General features: G+C 44.2%; 2 protein-coding genes across 5 annotated transcripts; one reads left to right on the forward strand and one right to left on the reverse strand.

Moving 5' to 3' along the window:
* The first annotated feature begins 43 nt into the window (after window positions 1-43).
* On the forward strand, window positions 44-20,273 carry waplb (WAPL cohesin release factor b). 4 transcript variants are annotated; one of them, XM_047817294.1, is made up of 20 exons: window positions 44-191; window positions 1,359-1,849; window positions 6,077-6,716; window positions 6,871-7,181; window positions 8,512-8,633; window positions 10,084-10,179; window positions 10,422-10,586; window positions 10,939-11,075; window positions 11,180-11,291; window positions 11,652-11,879; window positions 12,489-12,600; window positions 12,890-12,987; window positions 13,407-13,483; window positions 15,232-15,389; window positions 15,479-15,594; window positions 15,888-16,052; window positions 16,740-16,947; window positions 17,084-17,172; window positions 18,669-18,764; window positions 18,859-20,273. In XM_047817294.1, the coding sequence occupies exons 2-20, from the start codon at window positions 1,381-1,383 to the stop codon at window positions 18,922-18,924; spliced, it is 3,465 nt and encodes a 1,154-aa protein (XP_047673250.1). In that variant the 5' UTR covers window positions 44-191; window positions 1,359-1,380; the 3' UTR covers window positions 18,925-20,273. The 4 variants fall into 4 exon arrangements, 3 of the variants coding, with proteins under 3 accessions (XP_047673250.1, XP_047673248.1, XP_047673249.1); XR_007143690.1 differs by lacking the exons at window positions 44-191; window positions 18,859-20,273 and adding exons at window positions 310-458; window positions 17,382-17,555 and having other exon boundaries at window positions 18,669-18,763; XM_047817292.1 differs by lacking the exon at window positions 44-191 and adding an exon at window positions 311-458.
* atoh1c (atonal bHLH transcription factor 1c) lies at window positions 19,993-20,894 on the reverse strand. Its single transcript, XM_047817296.1, has one exon. It carries the CDS (start codon window positions 20,871-20,873, stop codon window positions 20,388-20,390), a length of 486 nt encoding a protein of 161 aa, XP_047673252.1. The 5' UTR covers window positions 20,874-20,894; the 3' UTR covers window positions 19,993-20,387.
* Between the last annotated feature and the right edge of the window lie 1,017 nt (window positions 20,895-21,911).

Raw genomic sequence — 21,911 nt, forward strand, 5'->3', positions numbered from 1 at the left:
TGTCATCTAACCAATCAAATTGTTCGTATGCTAATTACCGGCTTGTGATTGAACAAATTTGGATCTCGAGCGTGATGACGTTTGACGTTGCTAGCGAAAGGGCAAAAAGGAGGGAGGAACTCGAATGGAGGCCGTCGGTGTTGAAGAATCGATACAATCAACTGAGAAAGCTGCTTTAAAAAACTGCAATAGTACGTTTTAATATTTCGGAATTTGAGCCGGTTCGCCTCGTTAGATCTCATCGACTCTCTGTTCCGTTGTCGGAGCCTTGTTGTAAGGTCGTTTTGTGGAGTAGTTTCTTCTTGTTTATATTGTGCAGAATCCGAGATCTGGAGCAGGAGGCCCGACTGACAGTTGGGTAATGTAGCGCGAGCGCAGCTAATGCTAATTGCAAGCTACCTGCTTAGCGCGCGAGAGCCTTGCAAACTTACAAAGCTGGTCGCGGTGATCATTTATCGGTAATTAAAAACCCGATTATATAAGCTAGCTATAATAGGATTCGTTAACGATATGAACGCTGGTCGATACGATCTTGTAGATTCGTAAACACAAATAACATAGCTAAGGGTAAAGTTGGCTAACTTCACACACAGCTAGCTAATAGACTAACGCGCTAATGAATTAGCCGCTAGCATATTTTTACAAGCTCGCCTGGTACTTGTTGAAAAAAAAAGGAATGTCGCCGAGTTATGTCGTGTGTTCTTGTATTGCAGAATCGCAGAATTTTCTTGTATTGCCGAATTTTAATATTTCGATGGTGGGAAAATAGCCTTGTGTTTTTACCGTCGGTGTTTTACAGGAGTTTAACAAGGACCAATTAGCTAAACAACGCTAACTAGCTGTAGCTAAACACTACTTCTGAAAAGCACTGAAGTTAGCCGAGTCGTTTTAGCATGATGGTGGCTAGCTAGCCATGTTTATCTTTTTTTTTTTTTAAACAAGAATAATACGTTTGTTTTTGAGTAAACAGTTTGAAGAGTTGCTCTTGTTAGCTGGGGGATCGAGAATTGGTTGAATATTTGCTGGGTAGCTATTCGTTACTCATAGCTAACTGTGCTATTGGTAATGGTGTTATTAATTTATACGGCTGTCTTATATTGTCTTTGTTTTTGAAATAAAGTCTTGTGTATGTTTGTCCTGAGCTACAATTAGACACCATTGTTATTGTGTGTTGGGTGTTAAAGCTGCTAAAAAAAAAGTCAAATAAGGTGTAGTAGATTAGTTTTATTTTCTGTGACTTTTTGTTTACTCACCAAGGAGCTGAAGTTTGTCCTCAGTGTAACTACTGGGCATCAGCTCCAGGATATTTTTGTAATATCCATTTGTTTTTGGTGTTTTGTGTTTCCTTCTCTATGTAGAGAATATGAAACGGTCTTCACAATGACGTCTCGAATTGTGAAAACCTACAGCCGCAAGGCGGGAGATGGGACGTCCAAGTTTGATGAGGTTCTGTCCAACAAGCGTGCCACACTCAGCACCAAATGGGGAGAAACCACATACAAAGCTCAGCTGGGTTCCAAAAGACCCAGCATGAAGGCTGAGCGACCGGACCGTACCAAGAAGCCCAAGATGGCAGAGGACGGTGACTCTGAGGACCCGTTTGGGTTTGACAGTGATGACGAGTCAAAGCCTGTGTCCTCCCGTAACGTGTCCAAGTCCCCGGCCAAGCTGGGCTACGCAGAAGCCGGTCTGACCCTGGAGCCTAACAGCAGAGTGAACCAGCCTGCCAGCGTGGAGGCGGCGGCACCCAGCTGGCCCCCGACCCGCACCTTGTCCATGCTGAGTGCAGATAAGAGTTCTGTTCTGGTGCCAGAGGACTCAGGGAAGTTCTTCAGCAGCACCACATCAGGTATGAAGGTTTTTTCTTTTTTTATTTAACTTTTATAAGCTACAGAGTGAGGAAAGTCAACAACAAAACTCCTATTGATTTACCACGACATGTACATACATTATTTTAAAACAAATGTTTTCGATGGATGGAATCAGATTTTTTATTAGAGATCAGATGGCATGATCAATTCTAGAGTATCAACTGGACTCCCCATTGTGTGCAACGACCTGAATAGAGATTAGAGATGGACAACACAAGGATATGCTTGTTAAAGGAAGCTGGAAAAATGCAGATATATCTGGTTTAAATGTTGAACAACTGGACACAAGTATTAACTGAACACTGTTTGGAGCAAATTGTGTGTGGTGCAGCATGGTTTACATCTAATGTCAATGCCAGTCCATTTTAAATAAATTAAAGTTGATATTAATGTTGGGACTATTTTAAAATGTTCTGTAAAAAGTGTGTGTGTGGGTATGGGAGTGTGTGTGTGGGTATGGGAGTGTGTGTGTGGGTATGGGAGTGTGTGTGTGGGTATGGGAGTGTGTGTGTGGGTATGGGAGTGTGTGTGTGGGTATGGGAGTGTGTGTGTGTGGGTATGGGAGTGTGTGTGTGTGGGTATGGGGGAGTGTGTGTGTGTGGGTATGGGAGTGTGTGTGTGTGGGTATGGGGGTAGTGGTGTGTGGTGGGTATTGGAGTGTGTGTGTGTGGGTATGGGAGTGTGTGTGTGTGGGTATGGGAGTGTGTGTGTGTGGGTATGGGAGTGTGTGTGTGTGGGTATGGGAGTGTGTGTGTGTGGGTATGGGAGTGTGTGTGTGTGGGTATGGGAGTGTGTGTGTGTGGGTATGGGAGTGTGTGTGTGGTGGGTCTGGGGCGTGTGTGTGTGTGGGTCTGGTGGAGTGTGTGTGTGTGGGGCTGGGCGTGTGTGTTGTGTGTCTGGGCGTGTGTGTGTGTGGGTGTGGTCGTGTGTGGTGTGTGTTCTGGCGTGTGTGTGTGTGGGTCTGGGACGTGTGTGTGTGTGGGTTGGGCGTGTGTGTTTGTGGGTCTGGGTGTGTGTGTGTGGGGGGAGTCTGGGCGTGGGTGTGTGGTGGGTCTGGGCGTGTGTGTGTTGTGGTCTGGGCGTGTGTGTGTGTGGGTCTGGGCGTGTGTGTGTGTGGGTCTGGGCGTGTGGTGTTGTGTGGGTCTGGGCGTGTGTGTGTGTGTGGTCTGGGCGTGTGTGTGTGTGTGGGTATGGGCGTGTGTGTGTGTGTGGGTATGGGCGTGTGTGTGTGTGGGTATGGGCGTGTGTGTGTGTGGTGTGGGTCTGCCCGTGTGTGTGTGTGGTATGGGCGTGTGTGTGTGTGGTGGGTCTGGGCGTGTGTGTTGTTTGGAGTCTGGGAGTGTGTGTTGTGTGTGGGTATGGCGTGTGTTTGTGTGTGGGTCTGTGATTGTGTGTGTGTGTGTCTGTGTGGTGTGTTGTGTTTTGTGTGGGTCTGGGCGTGTGTGTTTGTGTGGTTTGGGCTTGTGTGTGTTTGTGTGTCTTTGGGTGTGTGGTTTGTGGGTCTGTGTTGTTTTTTTTGTGTTTTCTTGGATGTTTTGTGTGTGTTTGTGTGTTTTTTTGTTTTTTGTTTTTTGCTTTTTGTTGTGTGTGTCTGGGCTTTGTTTGTGTTTGTTGTGTTTGTGTTTTGTGTTTTCTTGTGTGTTTGTGTGTTTGTTGTTTTGTGTGTGTGTGTGTTGTGTTGTTGTGTGTGTTGTCTGTGGTGTGTGTGTGTGTTGTGTGGTGTGTGTGTCTGGGGTGTGTGTGTGTTTGTGTTGTGTGTGTGTTGTGGTATGGGAGTGTTCGTGTCGCGCGTGTGTGTGGGTATGGGAGTGTTCGTGCGCGCTGTGTGTGTGTGGTATGGGAGTGTTCGTGCGCGCGTGTGTGTGGGTATGGGATGTTCGTGCGCGCGGTGTGTGTGGGTATGGGAGTGTTTCGTGCGCGCAGTGTGTGGTGGGTATGGGAGTGTTCGTGCGCGCGTGTGTGTGGGTATGGGAGTGTTCGTGCGCGCGTGTGTGTGGGTATGGGAGTGTTCGTGCGCGCGTGTGTGTGGGTATGGGAGTGTTCGTGCGCGCGTGTGTGTGGGTATGGGAGTGTTCGTGCGCGCGTGTGTGTGGGTATGGGAGTGTTCGTGCGCGCGTGTGTGTGGGTATGGGAGTGTTCGTGCGCGCGAGTGCGCGCGCGTGCGTGAAGGAGTGTGAGCAAGCGCGCGTGTGAGAGTGAGCACATGCGTGAGTGCGCGTGTGCATGCGTGAGTGAGTGCGCGAGCATGCGCGTGTGCATGCGTGAGTGAGTGCGCGAGCATGCGCGAGTGAGTGCGTGAGCGTGCGCGCGTGTGCATGCGTGAGTGTGTTTTTTCTCCCCTCTTCCCCTTGACTGTTTGATATGAGTGACAGGTGCCTCTTGTAGATTAGACAAAAACACAGCGCCCCCTCTGGGAGCATCAGACTTGTCCCGAACAGCTCAGTGACATTTTCCTGACAAGAAGTGGCATGTTTGGCAGTGTTACAGGGTTGCGGGTGACAGCAGGCTCAGACCTACAGCACCGGCAGTGTGTGATAAGAATGTCAGTGTTAATTACCCACTACAGAGTAAAACCTGATGGTTCCCCTGGACAGAACACCAGCAGCTGGCTGCTGTGGCTCTGATGATGCCTGGTCTCATGTAGCAGTCATGGCATTTAGCATACATGGGGATATTTGGTAGGAAATAAAAAGAACTTCACTGTATTTCAAGCACATGTGGATGTGTGTACTTTTAGAGGACTGGTTTGATCGCAACTGGTTTGGTGCTTCTTGTAGGATGAGAGATGTTACAAGTTTAGCACTCAGACAACTTCATGCCTTCTTGCTTTCAAACTGACGTTTTAAAAAGGCCAGACGCCCAAAGGCTGCTTGAGCCCAGCGGACCTACAAATGGGTTTCTCCTGCGCTTATTTTACATTTCCGCTCCACCACAACTGGTATTTCAGTCCGCCTCCTCTCCAGGGTGTGAGAGAATTATCTGGCCGATTGAGCCGCCAATTAGCTGGAACACTGTTTCAGAAGACAGACATACACACAAGTGATGTTGACATTAAAGAAGAGGATTTAAAGGCGGGTTAAGCTGTCTTATTATAGATTTCAGCCCAACTTGCATTTATACAGTGTGTGTACAAGTATACAGAAATGTTAAACAAACTTGTACACAAGCATCGAATAAAACCTCTGCACCTTCTGGTTTCCAGAACCCTTACAGGCTTGGAGCAATCGATAGGATGATTTAAATGTCTTTGGGAAGTCGGGGAGTCTGCAGCTTTAAGATAACCAAAATAACCTTCTGTCTGACTACAGAGCAAAGCAAACCAATGAAACATCCTTCTGTGAAGGATCTTATCTCCTGCTGTCTGTGCTGCTCCACAATGTCTTCACTCTCTAAACATCAAGCAGGTTTAAAAGTAAGAAAATGAAGCAGATTGTTGTTTATCAGAGTGACTACTGTACGATTCAATACGTATCTCTAACACCATTCATCACAGAGCGCATATTTTACGTGACTCCTTCATTTTCTATGGTTCATTCTTATTATTTTATAATATAACTAATGAGAAATTACAGCAAATTACGGGAGTCTGATTCCTGACCTTGTTAACAGGTAAATGTTAAACTTGTAATCAGCTTCTGGGTAAATTTGAAGCTGTGTCCTATATATTGTAAAAATAGTACAAGAACATGTGACAGGTTTGTGTAGAGTTTTAGGCTGTACTTTAGTGTGAGTCAGACCGCCTCCCCAGCACAACTGTTTTGACTCCCGGCCCAGTAATTGTTGTTTTGTGCTTACTTCAAGACAGTTACTCTTAAGCGCTGACCTCTGAGGTATATTATTCAGCTTTATTTTTCCAGCTTGGAAAGATTAGCAGTTGCTGCGCCCTCGAAGACCTTCCTTCTGTTTACAGGCATGCACTGATGACATGTTTTGACTGGGTAGAGTTATCATCATTCTTAAAAGCACTGTTGAGTTATTTCTTTGGTCAGAGTAAGCGTTTATATTTGACGGGCTTTAAACTCGGACACCAACTTATTCTTTTTTTTTCCTTCCCCTTTCTCTCTCTCTCTCTCTCCTTTCTTTCCTGCTAATGAAATTTTCATGTGAATTGAGTTACTGGTTGTGTTTCATGCAGATAGAGGATCTGTTTCAGAAAATCACCACCAGGTTAATTGTTGTCTGTGTCTGTATGTATCTTTTATCAGGCAAGACCCATGGCTGGTCCAGCGAAAACACCGAACATCACAGCTACTCCTGGTACAAAAATGCTTCAGAGAGTGACCGCAAACCGCTAGCTCAGACCACCACCCTGAAGTCAGAAAAATCCGAAGACAATGATTCGTTTGACGTGTGGGGTGCTATTGTCGGACTGGGGTCTCGCTCCACGTCGCCTCTCTCAGCCTCTAGAGACTCTGCATCTAGCACATGGACCTCTGGCAGCAGTCTCCTGACCAAACCCCCTGCCGAAACCAGTGTCACCGAGGTCGGCCAGGTTGACCTGGATCTCCCAGTGGAACCTTCGGAATCAGAAGACCACTCACAGTCTTTGCTCAGGGCTTCCAACTGTAGGACGTACTGCAGACCTAACAAAAGCAAGCCATCTACCTTCGGAGGCACGTCGAACAGCGAGGGTGCAGGATCCAGGAAGGACGGCGAGGGCAAGAGCCGGGGCAGGACAAGGGACTACACTGTCCTGCACCCGTCCAGTATGTCTGCCTGCAACGTCACCATTCAGGACTCCATGGAGCGGGGAATAGAGGAGTACACGCCAAGCGCACCGGCGGCTGATCCGGGAGAGGCTGGAAGGCTGAGGAAGAAAGTTGAGCCCGAGACCAAACCTGCCAGGTAATGCTGCAGAATCTCGATCTTCATAAGACAAATTTATATTAATATTAACACTGTCATATAAGCTATTATAGAAATTGAAGTAACACCTTCTGGCCAATTGGAATCTAGAACTATTTTCTTTACTGTGCGGTGTTTATATTGGTCTTGTCAGGTCCAGATCCACACAGAACAAGACCAAAAAGGAGAGCAAGCTGGATCTCTTTGGATTTGACGATGGAGATGCTCCCTCTGCAGGAGACCCCGTGTGTTCAGGCAGCTCCAACTACAAGATTAAATACTTCGGCTTTGATGATCTGAGCGACAGTGACGGGGACGAGGATGAAGATGAGGACAGGCCGAGAAAGACAAAGAGGATGGCCTCCATTCCAGCGGAAGTTTCTGGAGTGGCTAGTGTAGAGGTTTCTCGACCCAAAGCATCTCAGGAGAACAGCAGTACAGGTCAGAAACTTGGCCTCAAGCGAGGTCAGTATGCCCACACACGCGCACACACAGACACACGCACACTAGTGATGCATCAAAAATGCTAGCCTACAGTTCAATAAATACCTCAGTATTTTTTTATTAATGTTTTTGTTTCAATACTGATGGCTTGACTTTTTTTTTTGGTCCAGTAAATGGCTTATTTATTTATTTGTTTGTTTGTTTGTTTGTTTATTATTTTTAAGTTCAAAACTATTTCTTTGGGGGGGGGGAACTACTTTTTTAATTTATACACATTCCTGTTGCACTGTATGACATTAAATAAAGGACTATAAACAAAAATAAACACATCTTTGTGTTTATAAAGATATAAGAAAGTGAGGTTCAAGTATCTGTAGTGACAGCAAGGCTCTGTTCTTTCGCCAATTTGTTTTCAGCATTTTAGGTGACGCATTCAAAACAGTCCTTGCAAACCGTTTTTGATGCTTCACAATGAAACCGAAATTTCTTCACACCATAGTTTTAAAAGACGGCCGAGCTTCCTCATATTGCATTTCTTCAGCGTTCACCATGTTGAACTCATGAAATCAGAAACCAGCAAGATTTCCACCAGCATTAGCGCATAGCGACTGGATGTTTACTCACGAGAAGGCGTTTCCTCATCTCCGCACGTGGACTCACAGACGCCCATTCAGAGAGAGAGATAACACATCAAATCTATATGAGAAACCATAGATCTCGTTCCAAAAGGCTCAAAGTTATATTGAAGTCGGCATCCATAATATGCACAGGGGTGTAACTGAAATGTCATCATGGTATTAGCTGGGGGTCTAATGATCCAATTGATTTGGAGGATAATGGTGTAGAGATGAAATGATTTACATCACTCCATTTTAAAGATTAACACCAGACCTTCCGCAGATCCTGAACTCAACCGGTCACAAATCAATCAGAGCCACTAAATCGTATCCTATCAGAATCACCATTTCCAGAACCCAGATTGTATAGTGTGATGTAGAAGCCTGAGGTTTAGTCCCACAGTGTGAGCTTTACCTAGCAGATGTTCTTGATCTGCTTCTGACCATTAACTCGTCTTTTAAGGTCCATGATGAACTTTCTAATTGAGACAGATCCGTGCACATCACTCAGATTATTAGCAGGGGATTTATAACCGCTATTTGGTGTGTTGCAGAGGAATGCGTGTTTTAGCAGGTTTTATCCATTATCTCAGGTTTAATTGCTTTCCTCTGTTCTCGTTTACTGAGTGTGATTTATGATTTATAGGAATATAATTTTTACTACTTTATTTTCTCCATCATTATTTCACATTTGAGGTCAGTTTTTTTTTTTTTTTTTTTTGTTTGAAATGAAGATCCTCTGGAGACGCCTGAGGTGAACTCGCGCACCACACCTGAGGTCCCAAAGAGGCCTCAAGTCAAACCTCAGGAGAAAACCAAGGAGAGCAGCAGGAGGATCTTCAGTGGACCCAAACGGGTAAAGCTTTCAGATTTGACCTCCATCAGGCTAATCACCATGATTAAATTATTGATCAGCTTTCCGTTTCAGCTGTAAGTGTAATACATTATAGTTTTCAGGGTATGGGTGTTTTTTTTTTTTTTAAATAAATTGATGTCTTGATAACTTTCACATGCTCCAGGTTTTCTTTTTTCACTCTTACAATAAAAAAAAGTGGAAGCTTTTTTCTCCTTGGTCTACAGTTCTGCTCCACTCCTCATGTTTATCGCTGCTTTCCTTCAAACTCGAGGCAGAAGCGTTGACTTGACCATTATCTCCTTGAGACTCTGGTGGTTCATTATTCAATTTTATGCTTGCTTTTAGGGCATTTCATTCATTTTATGCTCTTATTTATTTTCTTCTATTTTTTTGCTGCCCTATTTGCTAGGATTACAGTATTAATATATCACCACGCAGGCACTTTCCTTTTACCCTATTTACAATATAATGCTGTTCAGGGTGGTGACATTAACTCTGCATCATCACATCATTCTGTTGATTATGTCCTAAAATGTTATTTATTTATTTTAGAAACAATTCCTGGCATTTACAGCGCTAACCTTCTCAGCCGGGCGTGGATAAAATTGGGTGTGTTCCAAATCACTGCAGCCCATGAAAGGCACTTGAGGAGAGCTAGTTAATTAGTGCAAATGAAACCGGCCTCCCACGGAGCGGCACTTGTGGGGCCAAGCCGCTCCTGTGTTTCTCTTCGTCGGTGTTTAATAACCCAGCTGCAGTTCTGCTGGGTGTAAATCCCAGTGTGGTTGCCAGGTTGTTCTTTTCTCCCCCTGCTGACCTCATTGTGCCTAACTTGGCATCCCGTTTTCAGTCAGTTCCTGCTGTTTGAGTGGTCCTGGCGTCCGCTTCCGATTTCACCGTCGGCCTGTTATTCCTGCAGCAGTTTTTCCCCCCTCTGTGCTCTTCTCCTGACTCTTAACGACCTCTGAGCTCAGCACATTCAAACGAGGCAGGAGGATGCAGAGCCTCCTTAACGAGTTTTAATTAGAGACTCATTTAGAAGGGAGACCAGGAAAAATAATAGACTCAGGGATGCAGGAAAAAAACTCCTTCAGCTTCAACGTGCATCTTAAAGTATCCCAGGCTTTGTTTGTGTTAATGCTGAAATTAAGATTTGTTTCATTTACTGGTTTGTGCCTAATCCCCAAAGTGAGTTCTAGAAGAGCCGGCAGTGTCTGTATCATAATGATAAATTCATCCTGCACTATTAATCCTTTTGTGCGTCTCGTTCTAATTAAAAATAAACACTCAGATTACTGTTACTTCTCTGGCACTAAAATTGATCTTTCGGGGGAAAAACGTGACTCTTATTAAAAATAACGCAGACGTGAGCTTATGTACAGACTGAAAAGTGTGATGTAGAGCAGCTTAATTCCAGTGTGTGTTAAAATGGGGGTTTGTGTCTCTGCAGTCTCCTACTAAAGCTGTGTATAATGCAAGACACTGGAACCAACCAGAACCTGAAGAGCTGCCTCCTCCTCCTCCATCTGCATCACAGGCTGCTCCGGTCAGTAACACACACACACACGGCCACAGTGTAGCTTCTCTATACACCTGGTTCCTCGTGTTGCTATTCACTGTTTCTATCACTCTTATGTAAATGTTTATAACTACTCTGAGAACCATGTGTGCATGACACACTTGCACCTGTTTTTTCTGTGTGTGTGCTGGTTGTGCCAGTGTGAGTAGAGATGAACAGTGTGTTCAGTGTGTTAATTCTCTCACTTCTTCTCTTCCTTCCTCTCTCAGGCTACTTCATCCGGTAGCAGCAAGGAGTCAAACTCGCACAAGGGAGACGAGGGCGTGTTCAAGACTCCGCCTCTGCCACCCAAAGTTACCAAATCGGTCACTGTGCCCACTGAGCCTTACCAGGACATCGTCACTGCACTGAAATGCCGGAAAGAGCACAAAGAGGTGAGCGGGAGAGACAGAAAGAGAGAGAGGCCCATTCACCACTTATTCCATCATGTAATTACAAATGTACACTGCAGCTCATTAATACTATATTCTCTTTAATGTTGTCTTACACTACCTTCTCGTTAAAGAGCTCAGTCCGGTGTGTGATGTCACATGTCCGAGATAATTTATTTTTTTTTTAGACTCAACGTCTTTCACTACCAAGTTTAACACCATTTATTTCAATTTAAATAAGCTTCAGCTAGATAGAACCTTATCCCCTTATTAGACCTTACTATGAGTGATAAGTTCTTAGCCTTGGAAGAAGATTTATTATTCTATTCAAAATAAACATCTTTCCTTCCCGCAGTTATATACAGTGGTGCAGCACGTAAAGCACTTCAACGATGTGGTGGAGTTCGGAGAGAACCAGGAGTTCACGGATGACTTCGAGTACCTGGCTACAGGCCTCAAGAGCGGCCAGCCTCTCAACACTCGCTGCCTTAGGTAAAATTAGGGCGAGACAGAGAGAATCTTTCACAGGATGATGGATGATGTTGAATGCTATTGGATCATCTAAGTGACTGATCTGAACGTTTGTGTGTCTGCAGTGTTATTAGCCTAGCGACTCGCTGCGCCCTGCCCAGCTTCCGCATGCACCTGAGGGCCCGGGGCAAAGTGGCACAAGTCTTTAAGACCATCAATGATGCCCCCCAGCACCCTGTAAGACCAACACGCACCACTCTGGCTCACTGGCATTTCACCGCATTGTTAATCTCTTTTAAGTTCCGTTTCTAACCACGAGCAAATTTGTCATGTAAGTGGAATAGACAATTGATTATTGGCCTTTAACCGCACAGTAATCTCGAGTGTTCAAAAATGCAAATGCAAAAATTTATTACAACCTACGTACATGTGCTTAGATGTCAACAACGTGGTCACTGTCTGCTCCGGTGATTAGCATTCCCTTGTGCTGTATTTTTCTCTAATGCCGATGAGTCCATGGACCGTGAATAAGAGCTGGTTCTATAAGAGACCTTTCATAAACCGTATCCTGTTTCTCTCTCTCACTCACATTAACAGAACCTCGCTCTATGTACGGCGTCCCTGATGTACATCTTGAGTCGTGACCGTTTGAACATGGACCTGGACCGCGCCAGTCTGGAGCTGATGATTCGCCTGTTGGAGCTTGAGCAGGACAAAACAGCAGACAGCCATCTCTCCGCCAAGGAGATGAGCAAAGTGAAGGAGCGGATCCGCAAGCTCTGCGAGACGGTGCACAACAAGCACCTCGATCTGGAGAACATCACGGTACTGCTTAGCGCACATAACACTTTGGGTTAATCTAGTAGCTTACAGTAGCGTGTTTTCATTTCAAAAGGGAAGCAGTGCTCTAATGTTCATTTCAGTTCTAATGTTTGATTTTGCTCTGATGTTCAGTGACTAACATCTCTGACCATGGACGATCTTAAAGCACTATCTGCCCTCCAATCTTCATCTATTATGAATGCACCATAGAGATGTGCTTTAAAACCTCCGTTTATTCCAGCATTCTAATGTTTGCGTACGTATTGAAATTTCAAGGGGAATAAGTTCATATTTGAAAAGAGCTTATATGTTGTGTTCTTTTTCCACTCTATCTTTTACTACTCAGTTTAAACCTCTCTTTATCCAGAGACGTTTTCTGTCACAGTGACACTCTTATCTGACCTCTGAGTGGGTTACACTGTGTTCTGTAATGCAGCCTGAGCTGTTGCTATAGAAACCATATCGTATCAGATCGACTGTGCTGATGGACACTGGTCATTTACAGGTCATTTCGCTAGATATGTATGTTTATTTAAATAATCAGTCTCTGGGAAATTTTCCTCAGGCATAGGATGAACCTTAGTTTGGTTGTGTTCTCTTGCATTGTTGCAGACGGGGCATCTGGCCATGGAAACGCTGTTATCACTAACCTCAAAAAGAGCAGGAGACTGGTTTAAAGAGGAGCTGCGGTTACTGGGAGGACTCGACCACATCGTAGATAAGGGTTTGCGTTTCTTTTCAGTAATTCTGTAAAAGTGTCACTCTTTCCTTTCTGATATTGATACTAATTCTGAGCATGAGCTGATACTCATCCAATATGATGAACTTCACATTCAAACCTCCTCTCCAAAAAAAAAAAAAAAAAGGAAAAAAAAGCTTGACTTCACTTCAGCCCTTTACTGACCGGCAACTAATAAATCATCCAGTGTGTACTGTGATAAAGAAATCTGCCTGGTTATTGTGGGCTGGAGAGCGTGCTTGACAGTCGTTTTGTACGCTCGTACCTCCTGCAGTGAAAGAGTGTGTGGAGAACCTGAGCTGCGAGGATGATAAGGAGAATCTGGTGGCCTCGCTGTGGGGTGCTGAGAGGTGTCTGCGCGTGCTGGAGAGTGTAAGTAACACACAGACACACTGAAAGATACTTTAGTGTTGGAAATAGGATTTTCTTTGAAAGCAGCACAGATATATATATATATATACAGTGTGCGTACTACATGGAGTATATTACAGACTTGCAAACCCAGTCGATTGCCCAGATTCCGGTAATGCGTCTCAGACTTTAAGGCACATGTTGCATACTGGACTGTGATTGGTCAGAAGAGAAGGTGCTGAATATTTTTTCCAGTACTGCAGCTCTGACTGTCATTATGTTGGAGTTATAGGGAACACATTCAACTTTAGTGTGTAAATCCACTTCATCACACCAGCATGCTGTTGATTCACTTCCTCCAACAGCACAACACACTTTTTTTTGTCCTTCCTCTGTTCTTCACCTTCATTGACTCTTTTTGTTTTTACTTCTTTCATTAGGTCACTGTGCACAACTCGGAGAACCAGGCCTACCTGATAGCCTACAAAGACTCCCAGCTCATCGTCTCTTCGGCTAAGTAAGAGACACACACACACATGCGTGCGCGCGCACACACAGCAGAGTTTGCTGCTTCATCTAAAAAGCGCTGCAGGAACACTGCCTAAAAGCTTGCCAAGGTTTTGCAGTGCCAAGTATCTACTGGGTTTGAGTGATTCAACTCCTGTTTATGAAATGTCTGGATTTAGCTCCCTGAGGTTCATTATAAACTTTTTGGAATTCAGTAGAGCTGCAGGGAGCGTTGGAAAAACAACCCAACAACTTCAACGACCTCTCTATCAGCCGTGTTTAAAAAAAGAAAACTTAAATACTGCACTGCTGCCCTGGTATAAATGTGTCCCTACAACTGTTTGTTTAGATCACATCATGATAATCAGCACACATTAACATTTCACTGTTGCTCCTTTTTCGAAGGGTGGATCTCTTTAGGGAGCAGTTTTGCTCCATGTCTATGCTGGTAGCCCTCTGTATACTAAGGTTTCTTTGAGTTTTATAGTATTTTCAGTGTTTAAAATCATGTCAGTTTGAGTAATGACATTCGCCTAGATAAATAGTCTTTTAATCACAAACCCAGTTCTCAGATCATTAAAAACTTAAAATTGAGTCTCTCTCTCTCTCTCTCTCTCTCTCTCTCTCTCTCTCTCTGTCTCTGTCTCTCACTGTATCGCTCTGTCTTTCTCTCTCTGTCTCTCACTATATTGCTCTGTCTTTCTCTCTCTCTCTCACTGACTCACTACATCTTCTATACTTTATTTGTAACTATAGTTTGTTAATATTTTAGTTAGTTACCAGAAGGATTTTTTTTGCAAACTTGTGTGTTTCTGTTTTGATTTTGCAGGTCTGTAGGTTTATAGACGATACAGTGTAAAATTGCCTCCCTGCACTCCTGCATTAAACACATGTTATTTATTTAGTAAATTGAGTTGTTTGAAGTTGCGAAAAATCTTTTTTGTAACTAAAAAAAAAAATTATATAATAAGGCACTGTACTTAAAATAAATAAACTTTAGAAAATGTAAAGACTCAATTTCAGGACAGAAAGAGAGAGCGAGCTTCGAATTTAAGTTAATTTGATCTGAGAATTGGATTTATTAAAGCAGCCATGAATTTAGTATTAAGAAAAAAAATGAATGGGTCATTCTTGGACCGGCGCAGGGTAATTTTCCTCAGGCTCTACCCTGACACGCACAAATGAATTTCTGATACACAGGAGAAAAGTTGATTCTCTGTATTTTCATATATAGAATCGACTCTTTGTTGTCACATCGATTAGTGAAACTCTTCCGCTGCTAATGCAATTAGCCCCCGGCTTCCCTCTAGCATGGCCTGGGTCAGCTTGAACCCCACACACACGCGCACACACACAATCCCTCAGCTGGCCCTCATTCAGTTCTACATGCCCAGAAAAAACTCTACAGTGTGTTAATAAGGACCTCACTAATACACGAACCCACTCGCCACCATTCTCCATAATTAACAAGACCTTGTTATGCTAATCACATTTTTTAGCAATGGCTAATGTGAAGCTCTCTGTGTTAAGCAGCACATGGCTTTATGCTTGTACACACACACACACACACACGCACGCACGTTACAGTAACGACTCGGGGTCTAACAGAGGACAGACTCTTGTGTGTTTGTGTGTGCGTCTATATAAACAATATATTGTTTAATATATATTTACGTGTGGGGGGGCATTTTATTTAGTTTCCTAGTTTCTAGAAATAGCTGTGTTTTTGTTCTAAGAGTAATTGTGTATCCATGTCAGGGCCTTGCGTCACTGTGAGGAGATGATCCAGCGCTACAGCAGGGACGTGAGCAGGAGCACGTCAGGGTCCTCACAGCCCCACTGCAGCGTGGGGAAAGCGGTGCAGGACTGTATGAGAGCAGTCATCGGCGTCTTGCTCAACCTTACACATGACAACGGTGAGCTGGAAACATGTTATGTGAACAGGCAGAATATAGAATATTAGAAAGTGTAGAATATTGACCTCCATGTGTTTGTACGTGTTTAGAGTGGGGAAGCACAAAGACGGGTGAGCAGGAGGACCTGATCATCACCGCACTGAACTGTGTGCTCAGGGTGCCTCAGTATCTGCCACAGGAGCAGCGATTTGACATCAGAGTTCTGGTGAGATGCTAAGACAAAACCACTCCATCCGTATGCCTAGCTATACGCCAATCACCTGCTTTACCATACGCCAATCACCTGCTTTACCATACGCCAATCACCTGCTTTACATCGCACAAATTATCCTGATGAAATGCTCAGATTTCAGGTCGATGCCCCATCAGTTATAAGACCATATATTTTGTCTTCACATAATACAAGCTAGTCAAGTGCACCCTCATTTATGTAACTTGAATTGAATTATTAATCAATGTTTCAGGGCTAATATGGAGCAATGAACTTTGTGTGTGTAGGGTTTGGGACTGCTGATCAACTTGGTGGAGTACAGTGCGAGGAACAGACACTGTCTGGTGGAGATGCAGATGGACGGAGGCGAACTCTGGGACTCCGTATGTGTGTCAGACAAAGAGGAGCTGAACACAGAGGGCTCAATGAGTGCTATCGCTGCACTGGTGAAGGTCTGTCATGTGCAAAACATGCATAATTACTTTCTTTTACTAATGTTTTACAGTTTTATCATAGCTAGGCAATTATATAGGAATAAAACCTCATTATGAAATGCTTCAGTATGACGTGTCTGTAGTATTATTTCATTAAAAAGACATCATTTATTAAACTTTCATTACCGAGTTACATTAACACCACTGTTGTAATCGAGTAGATTAGATTAATAACATATAGACTGTGCAAAGATAATTAGTCCATGTCGAGGCTCCTGTGTTTTACTTAATCAGAGGGAGCAGATAAACAGAGACTCTTAGGGTTCCTCTGGGTTCCTCTCCCTCACTACTCCTTATATCCAGAATCTTGACACGGTTCATAAACAAGTTATCACATACAGTCAAACAGACACTTTTCTGCATCAGGTTACAGATGATTAAGAGGTAAAAGACCCTCTTACTACCATATCAGTGAATCTGCTAACTAACCATTTAACAGGTTTAGGGTACGAGTTGCTGTGACAGTCTACATTTTTACAGAGGACCGTGTTTCCAGTAATTGACACATTTAGCTAGCTCAGTTTTTTTGTTATTGTGTTTTGATTCAATTTTACCATTTCATCCTGGCTCTGTGTGATGAGGATGTCCTCCATGTGATCATAAAATCTGATGTCAGCCTAATTGTGTGTGTGTGTGTGCGCGTAGCTGTTCCTCCAGCGTGAGCACGCCGCCGTCCTGGCTGAGGCAGAGACGGATGACTTCATCAACGACGTGCCCACGGAGGCACTGGACCAGAGCGGCGAGTGGCAGGAAACGTCTGGGGAAATTCAGTGGGTGGCGTCGGAGGACAAGGGCACGGAGAACCAGAACAAGAAGAAAGACGAAGATGAAGAGGAGCTGGACCTCAACAAAGGTGAGAAACCCACACAAACATGTGCACGCACACAGCGCTTACTAATAGTCAGCAAACACTGGCAACATTTTCAGTGAAAAGGGCAACTGTGTGTATCACACTTTTTTTTTTTTTTTTTTTTTTTTTTTTTTTGTAGCGCTCCAGCATGCAGGGAAGCACATGGAGGACAGCATCGTGGCCTCATACACTGCACTGCTTTTAGGCTGCCTCTGCCAGGGAAGCCCTGTAAGTACACACACACTACACAATTACTGCTGCAAATGAAAGCTTTTGTATGTCCTCTCAAGTATTTGATGGAAATTGCATTGGAAAAGGCATTTAGACATCATTTATGTTTGATGTTATAATAGACAAGTGTAGGGGAGACACATGTATACACACACACAATCATGTTGCTGTTACCTTGTTCAACAGGAACTTTCATGTTTCTGCAGCTCAGCATTTTCTCTTCTCTTCAACTGCACGACAAGCCATTTATTTATTCCTCTTATTTCATCGATGTAGCAATCTAATTCTGAGAAAATCCAGCCGAAGTCTTACAACAGACAGGAAACTCGTAGGATCTTTCAACACCACTGATGTAGGATTTGTGACTGGCAGGTTGGACAGTGAGTATAGCGCTGTTGTGGTGGAAGGCGATCAGAAGGTGCACGCTGTTTAAAGTGGAAAGGGAAGGAGAGCATCCGTCTTCATCCTGTTTGCAACGAACAAAACGGCTAAACGATCCCCTAACCCAAAAAGTTATACACACAGTTGATCTTCAAGTCTTTCAAACTAAATGATCAGAAGAGGAACGCTGGGGCATCAGGCATAGCCACGTCCGGGTCATGGTCCCTGTAACACCTTAAATGGATGTGGTCAAGATGATTAGCTTTGTGTCAGCAACCATGGTGAATACATGGCGACATCTGGTGTCTCCTGTCGAGCTTCCGTTTGTTAATCATAGCATTTGGAAAACATCTCATGTGTTAAGCACTTCGAGAAAGTCATATGTAAGTGTTGGCAGTGTAAAGATGATCTGGACGCATTTTAGTTTGTCTGTGTACGTGTGTGTATAATTTGCTGACAACAGCAGAACCTCAAAGGACGAAAGTGTCCGAAGGTTTGAAAAATGTTTTGTGCCCCGACTGCGGTGTAGTTTTCCTTTTTTAATCAAATCTTCTGTATGCTCCTAGCTTTTGCTTGCAAATTTGCATTGAAATGAGATTAGGCTTAATTCTTTATTTATCAGTGCAGTCAGGCCTGAGATGTCATTGTGGCAAAACAACTGTCGCTTGGCAGACGAGGGGAATTGGAAAAAAAAACAGGAATCCTATTAATTAAAAAGCAATTATGCCCAACCTCGTGCGTTCACTGAATTACAAAGAGCCAAAACAGAATCAAGGATATTTAACTCATTGTTTTTGATCAAATAACTCCCAGCTGCAGTGTGTAAAAGGCTAATTAGAAAGTGTAACCGAGATGTAGGACGAGGTTTAACACCTCACCTTTTAGTAATGGTTAAATAAGCAAAAGGTAGAAAAGTCGACCGCATAGAAGCGAAAGACTCCAGAAGACCGAAGAGCTGCACGACACGAGACTTTGGTAAAGAAGCCGAAGGCAGAGCCGATTTATTCCAGCATAAACGATGCTGTCCGAAAGAAATCACAACGGCGTCTAATAAGAAATGATTTGATCACTTGAAGGACTTTAATTGCAAACGCTTGTGTGTTCTGTTCCAGATGAACGTGAGTACTGTGCGGGAAAACCTGCCCAAAGGTGACTTCTCTATAATGACAGAAATGCTTAAGAAGTTCCTAAATTTCATGAATCTCACTGTAAGTATTTCCTACATATTTCAGCTTTTGGGTGGATGTGTGTGTGTGTGTATGCGCGCGTGTGTGTAACCACGGATTGTGTGTTTATTTCCAGTGTGACGTGGGCACCACGGGCCAGAAGTCAATCTCTCGGGTCATCGATTACCTCGAGCACTGCTAGTGTGTGAGCGGAGGTCCCCACACACACACCCACACACCCTCACACACACACACACACACACACCTGTCCAGACAGAGGAATGCAGAGACCCACCAGCAGCTGGGTGTCAGCAGTCCTGTTCCCCCCTTTTATTTTTATTCTTAATTTCTTCCTTTTTTCCTTTTTTTTTTCTTTTTTCTTTTTTTTTTATAGAAAAAAATATGCTCTGATGATGTCACGTCACAAATCAGCCTTAGAGGAACACGCATGCTTTTCATCCGTTACTTTGTCATTCACCTGAATTTTACGTTAAGCTGAAGGATACGACCCCCGGTGTAAGAACAAATCCAGAGAGTGTGTCAACTCTGATCAGGAATAAACCTGCCGTAAGTTCAGCAGGTTAGACACGGCGCACACAGGGAAACTTCCTGTTACGTCCCTGATATCTCAGTCTCCACCTAGACGCAGAACCCGAGCGCATGCGCACTTATTGAGTGCTTGTGGTTTAGCTTCACCACATAACAACCGGAAGACCTAACGCTGTGTGTTCGAGTGCTCGGATGAGAAAATCACACAATTAGGAACAAGCCAAGTGCTCAGATCAGCTCCTCTTATCATTTGTTTGTGCCCCCCCCCCCCCCCCCATTATTAACTAATTTATTTGGATTTAAGGGCGCTGCATGATTTTTAAGCTGAATGTCAGTATAAAGCCCTTAACGTTTATACCTTTTATTATTAATCTTCATCTCCATGCCCGCTTTCTTACGACACCTTTACGTCTCCAGTTCTTTTCATTCGTGTTTTTTTTTCCTCCCCCCTTTTACACTCGTACTCAAATCCATGATGTGTTTATTCCTTCTGTGATGAAATCGGAAATGAGCTTAGCATCTAGATGTACAGAAAAAAGACATACAAGGTGTTTTTATTATTATAATTATTTACTTTGGAATTGATGCGTATTATCAAAACGTGTGTGTTATTTTTTTGTTGCCTGCTGCAAACTTTTTTTGTTGGTCGTTTGTCTCGTGTGGGTGTGTGTGTGTGTGTGTTCTGTTAGGGCTGTTCAGTGCGCTAATCATCGCTGTTCTCTTAACTCTGGAAATGAATGGAACCACACAGATGTACATATTTCTGTAAATATTGGCTCTTGGAAATCTAGAATGATAGACTACTTTTCAGAATTGAACCTTATTTTTTATTTTATACAGTTCCCCCCCCCCTTTGTTTCCCCTCTCAGTTTTGTTGAAGTCACATTTAAGCTGCGTCCAAAAGCCAACCACAGGATCCTGGACACTTTGTACCAATTTCAAAAATAATGCCTTTGATTACGTGTATATAATTTTAACTTGAATAAAAAGTTGTTACTTTCATTACTTCTTTCAATCCATTACGATGATTTTTTTTTTTTGTCTGTACAAATCCTCATCTCAATGTCATTTCTACAAAGTTCCAAAAATATATAACACAAAGACGACATTGCCTCGCTACTTCGTGCCGTTGCTCCGTTCGCAAAAGTTCAGCGTTCCTTTGAGCTCGTGCCGCAGCCAATTCTCCGTGTGTCCTCCGCAACACGCTTCTGAGTCTGTAGAGTCCTGATCCACTCCGTCCTCTGCTTTAACGTCCCCATTCTCCTTTTCTGAGGTCCCCTCCGGAGATTCCACTCTGTCCTGTAGCATCTCGCTCAGAGTCCCAATGTAGATCTGCGCCATCTGCAGAGTCTCTGATTTGGAGAGTCTTCGGTCACTCTGCAGGCGTGGGATGACGCTGCGCAGCCGCTCGAATGCGACATTTAGTCCCAGCATCCTCCGGCGCTCGCGGGCGTTTGCGGCTAATCTGCGTCTTCTCCGCTCGCGCTCTGCAGGAAGGCGAAGTCCAGAGACGCTCCAATCGGGTGTGTTTTTGACGTCCGGGCGACGGTCCGAAAACGCCTCCAGTATGACGAAAGGTCTGCTCTGGCGAGCCATTTCCATCTGCAACAGTTGTCTTTTTATTTTTTTGTCCATTTGAGGGTGCAGAGGAGGTATTTATGGCTGAAACCCCGCCTTCCTGCTGCGTGTGAGGGGCGTGGTGAAGAAGGGCTCGTGTCTATGGAGTATTCGTGACTAGAAAGCGAGCGCTTTAGATAAAGGACAGCAGGGAGTCCATTAGCCGAGTTCATCAAAACTGGATTAGGCGCGCCTCACCGATCGCCAAGAGCTCCATGCCAGCTTGGGGAAGGGGAAAAGCGCCAGAGCTCCGTGGGTGAGCAGGCACAGATCACGCCTCGCCTTTGTAGCGCACGTGGTCCATCACAATGTCCACGAGGACTTCAGAGACTCCAGAACTGGATGAGAACTTTTATTAAACCCTGAGGAGGCTCATCTTCCAGCAAAGGATCCACTGTTACACAAATCAAAACGGACTAACTTACAATTTGTTTGCTCCATTCCCGTAAGTGGTGCAGTCCTGCGTCAAGTTTGCCTATTAAAAAAAAAACTGCACGTCTGCAGCCGGTGAAGAACGGCTCATTCAGGACCTAATTTGACAAGCAGCATCCTCTGCAGCCTCTAATCCAATTAAACGCTGTACAGTCTGCAGTTTGGAGCGGCTGCCACTTTCATCAAATTAGATAAAACCCGTACACACTCCAGACTCCTCCAGTGCACCCCTGAGAAACAAAAGAGCATTCACTCCAGATATGTGGCTTTTTAGGGTGGAGGAGGAGATGATGGAGGTGGTGACTTTGCTGTGCCCGGCCAGGTCTCGTCCAGGTCTCAGCTCTTTTGGCACACTTCTCATATTAAAACCAGCGAAGCAGCTCATTGATGCCGATGATCAAACCGCGAGTTGGAGCAAAACCGAGCTGTGATGAAAACTCAAATTCTGCTCCAAAGGGGGGGGTAAGAGAGATTAGTGACCGGGATAAACAGGAGAGAAACATTTCTTTTCAGAGCATGCCAGCAAAGCCTTTTGTTTTTCTTTACCTAATCCACAAAGTCTCTCTTGGCACTTTTGGTTATGTGTAGCAG

The sequence above is a fragment of the Tachysurus fulvidraco genome, chromosome 8 (assembly GCF_022655615.1).
Source record: "Tachysurus fulvidraco isolate hzauxx_2018 chromosome 8, HZAU_PFXX_2.0, whole genome shotgun sequence".
Taxonomy (NCBI): domain Eukaryota; kingdom Metazoa; phylum Chordata; class Actinopteri; order Siluriformes; family Bagridae; genus Tachysurus; species Tachysurus fulvidraco.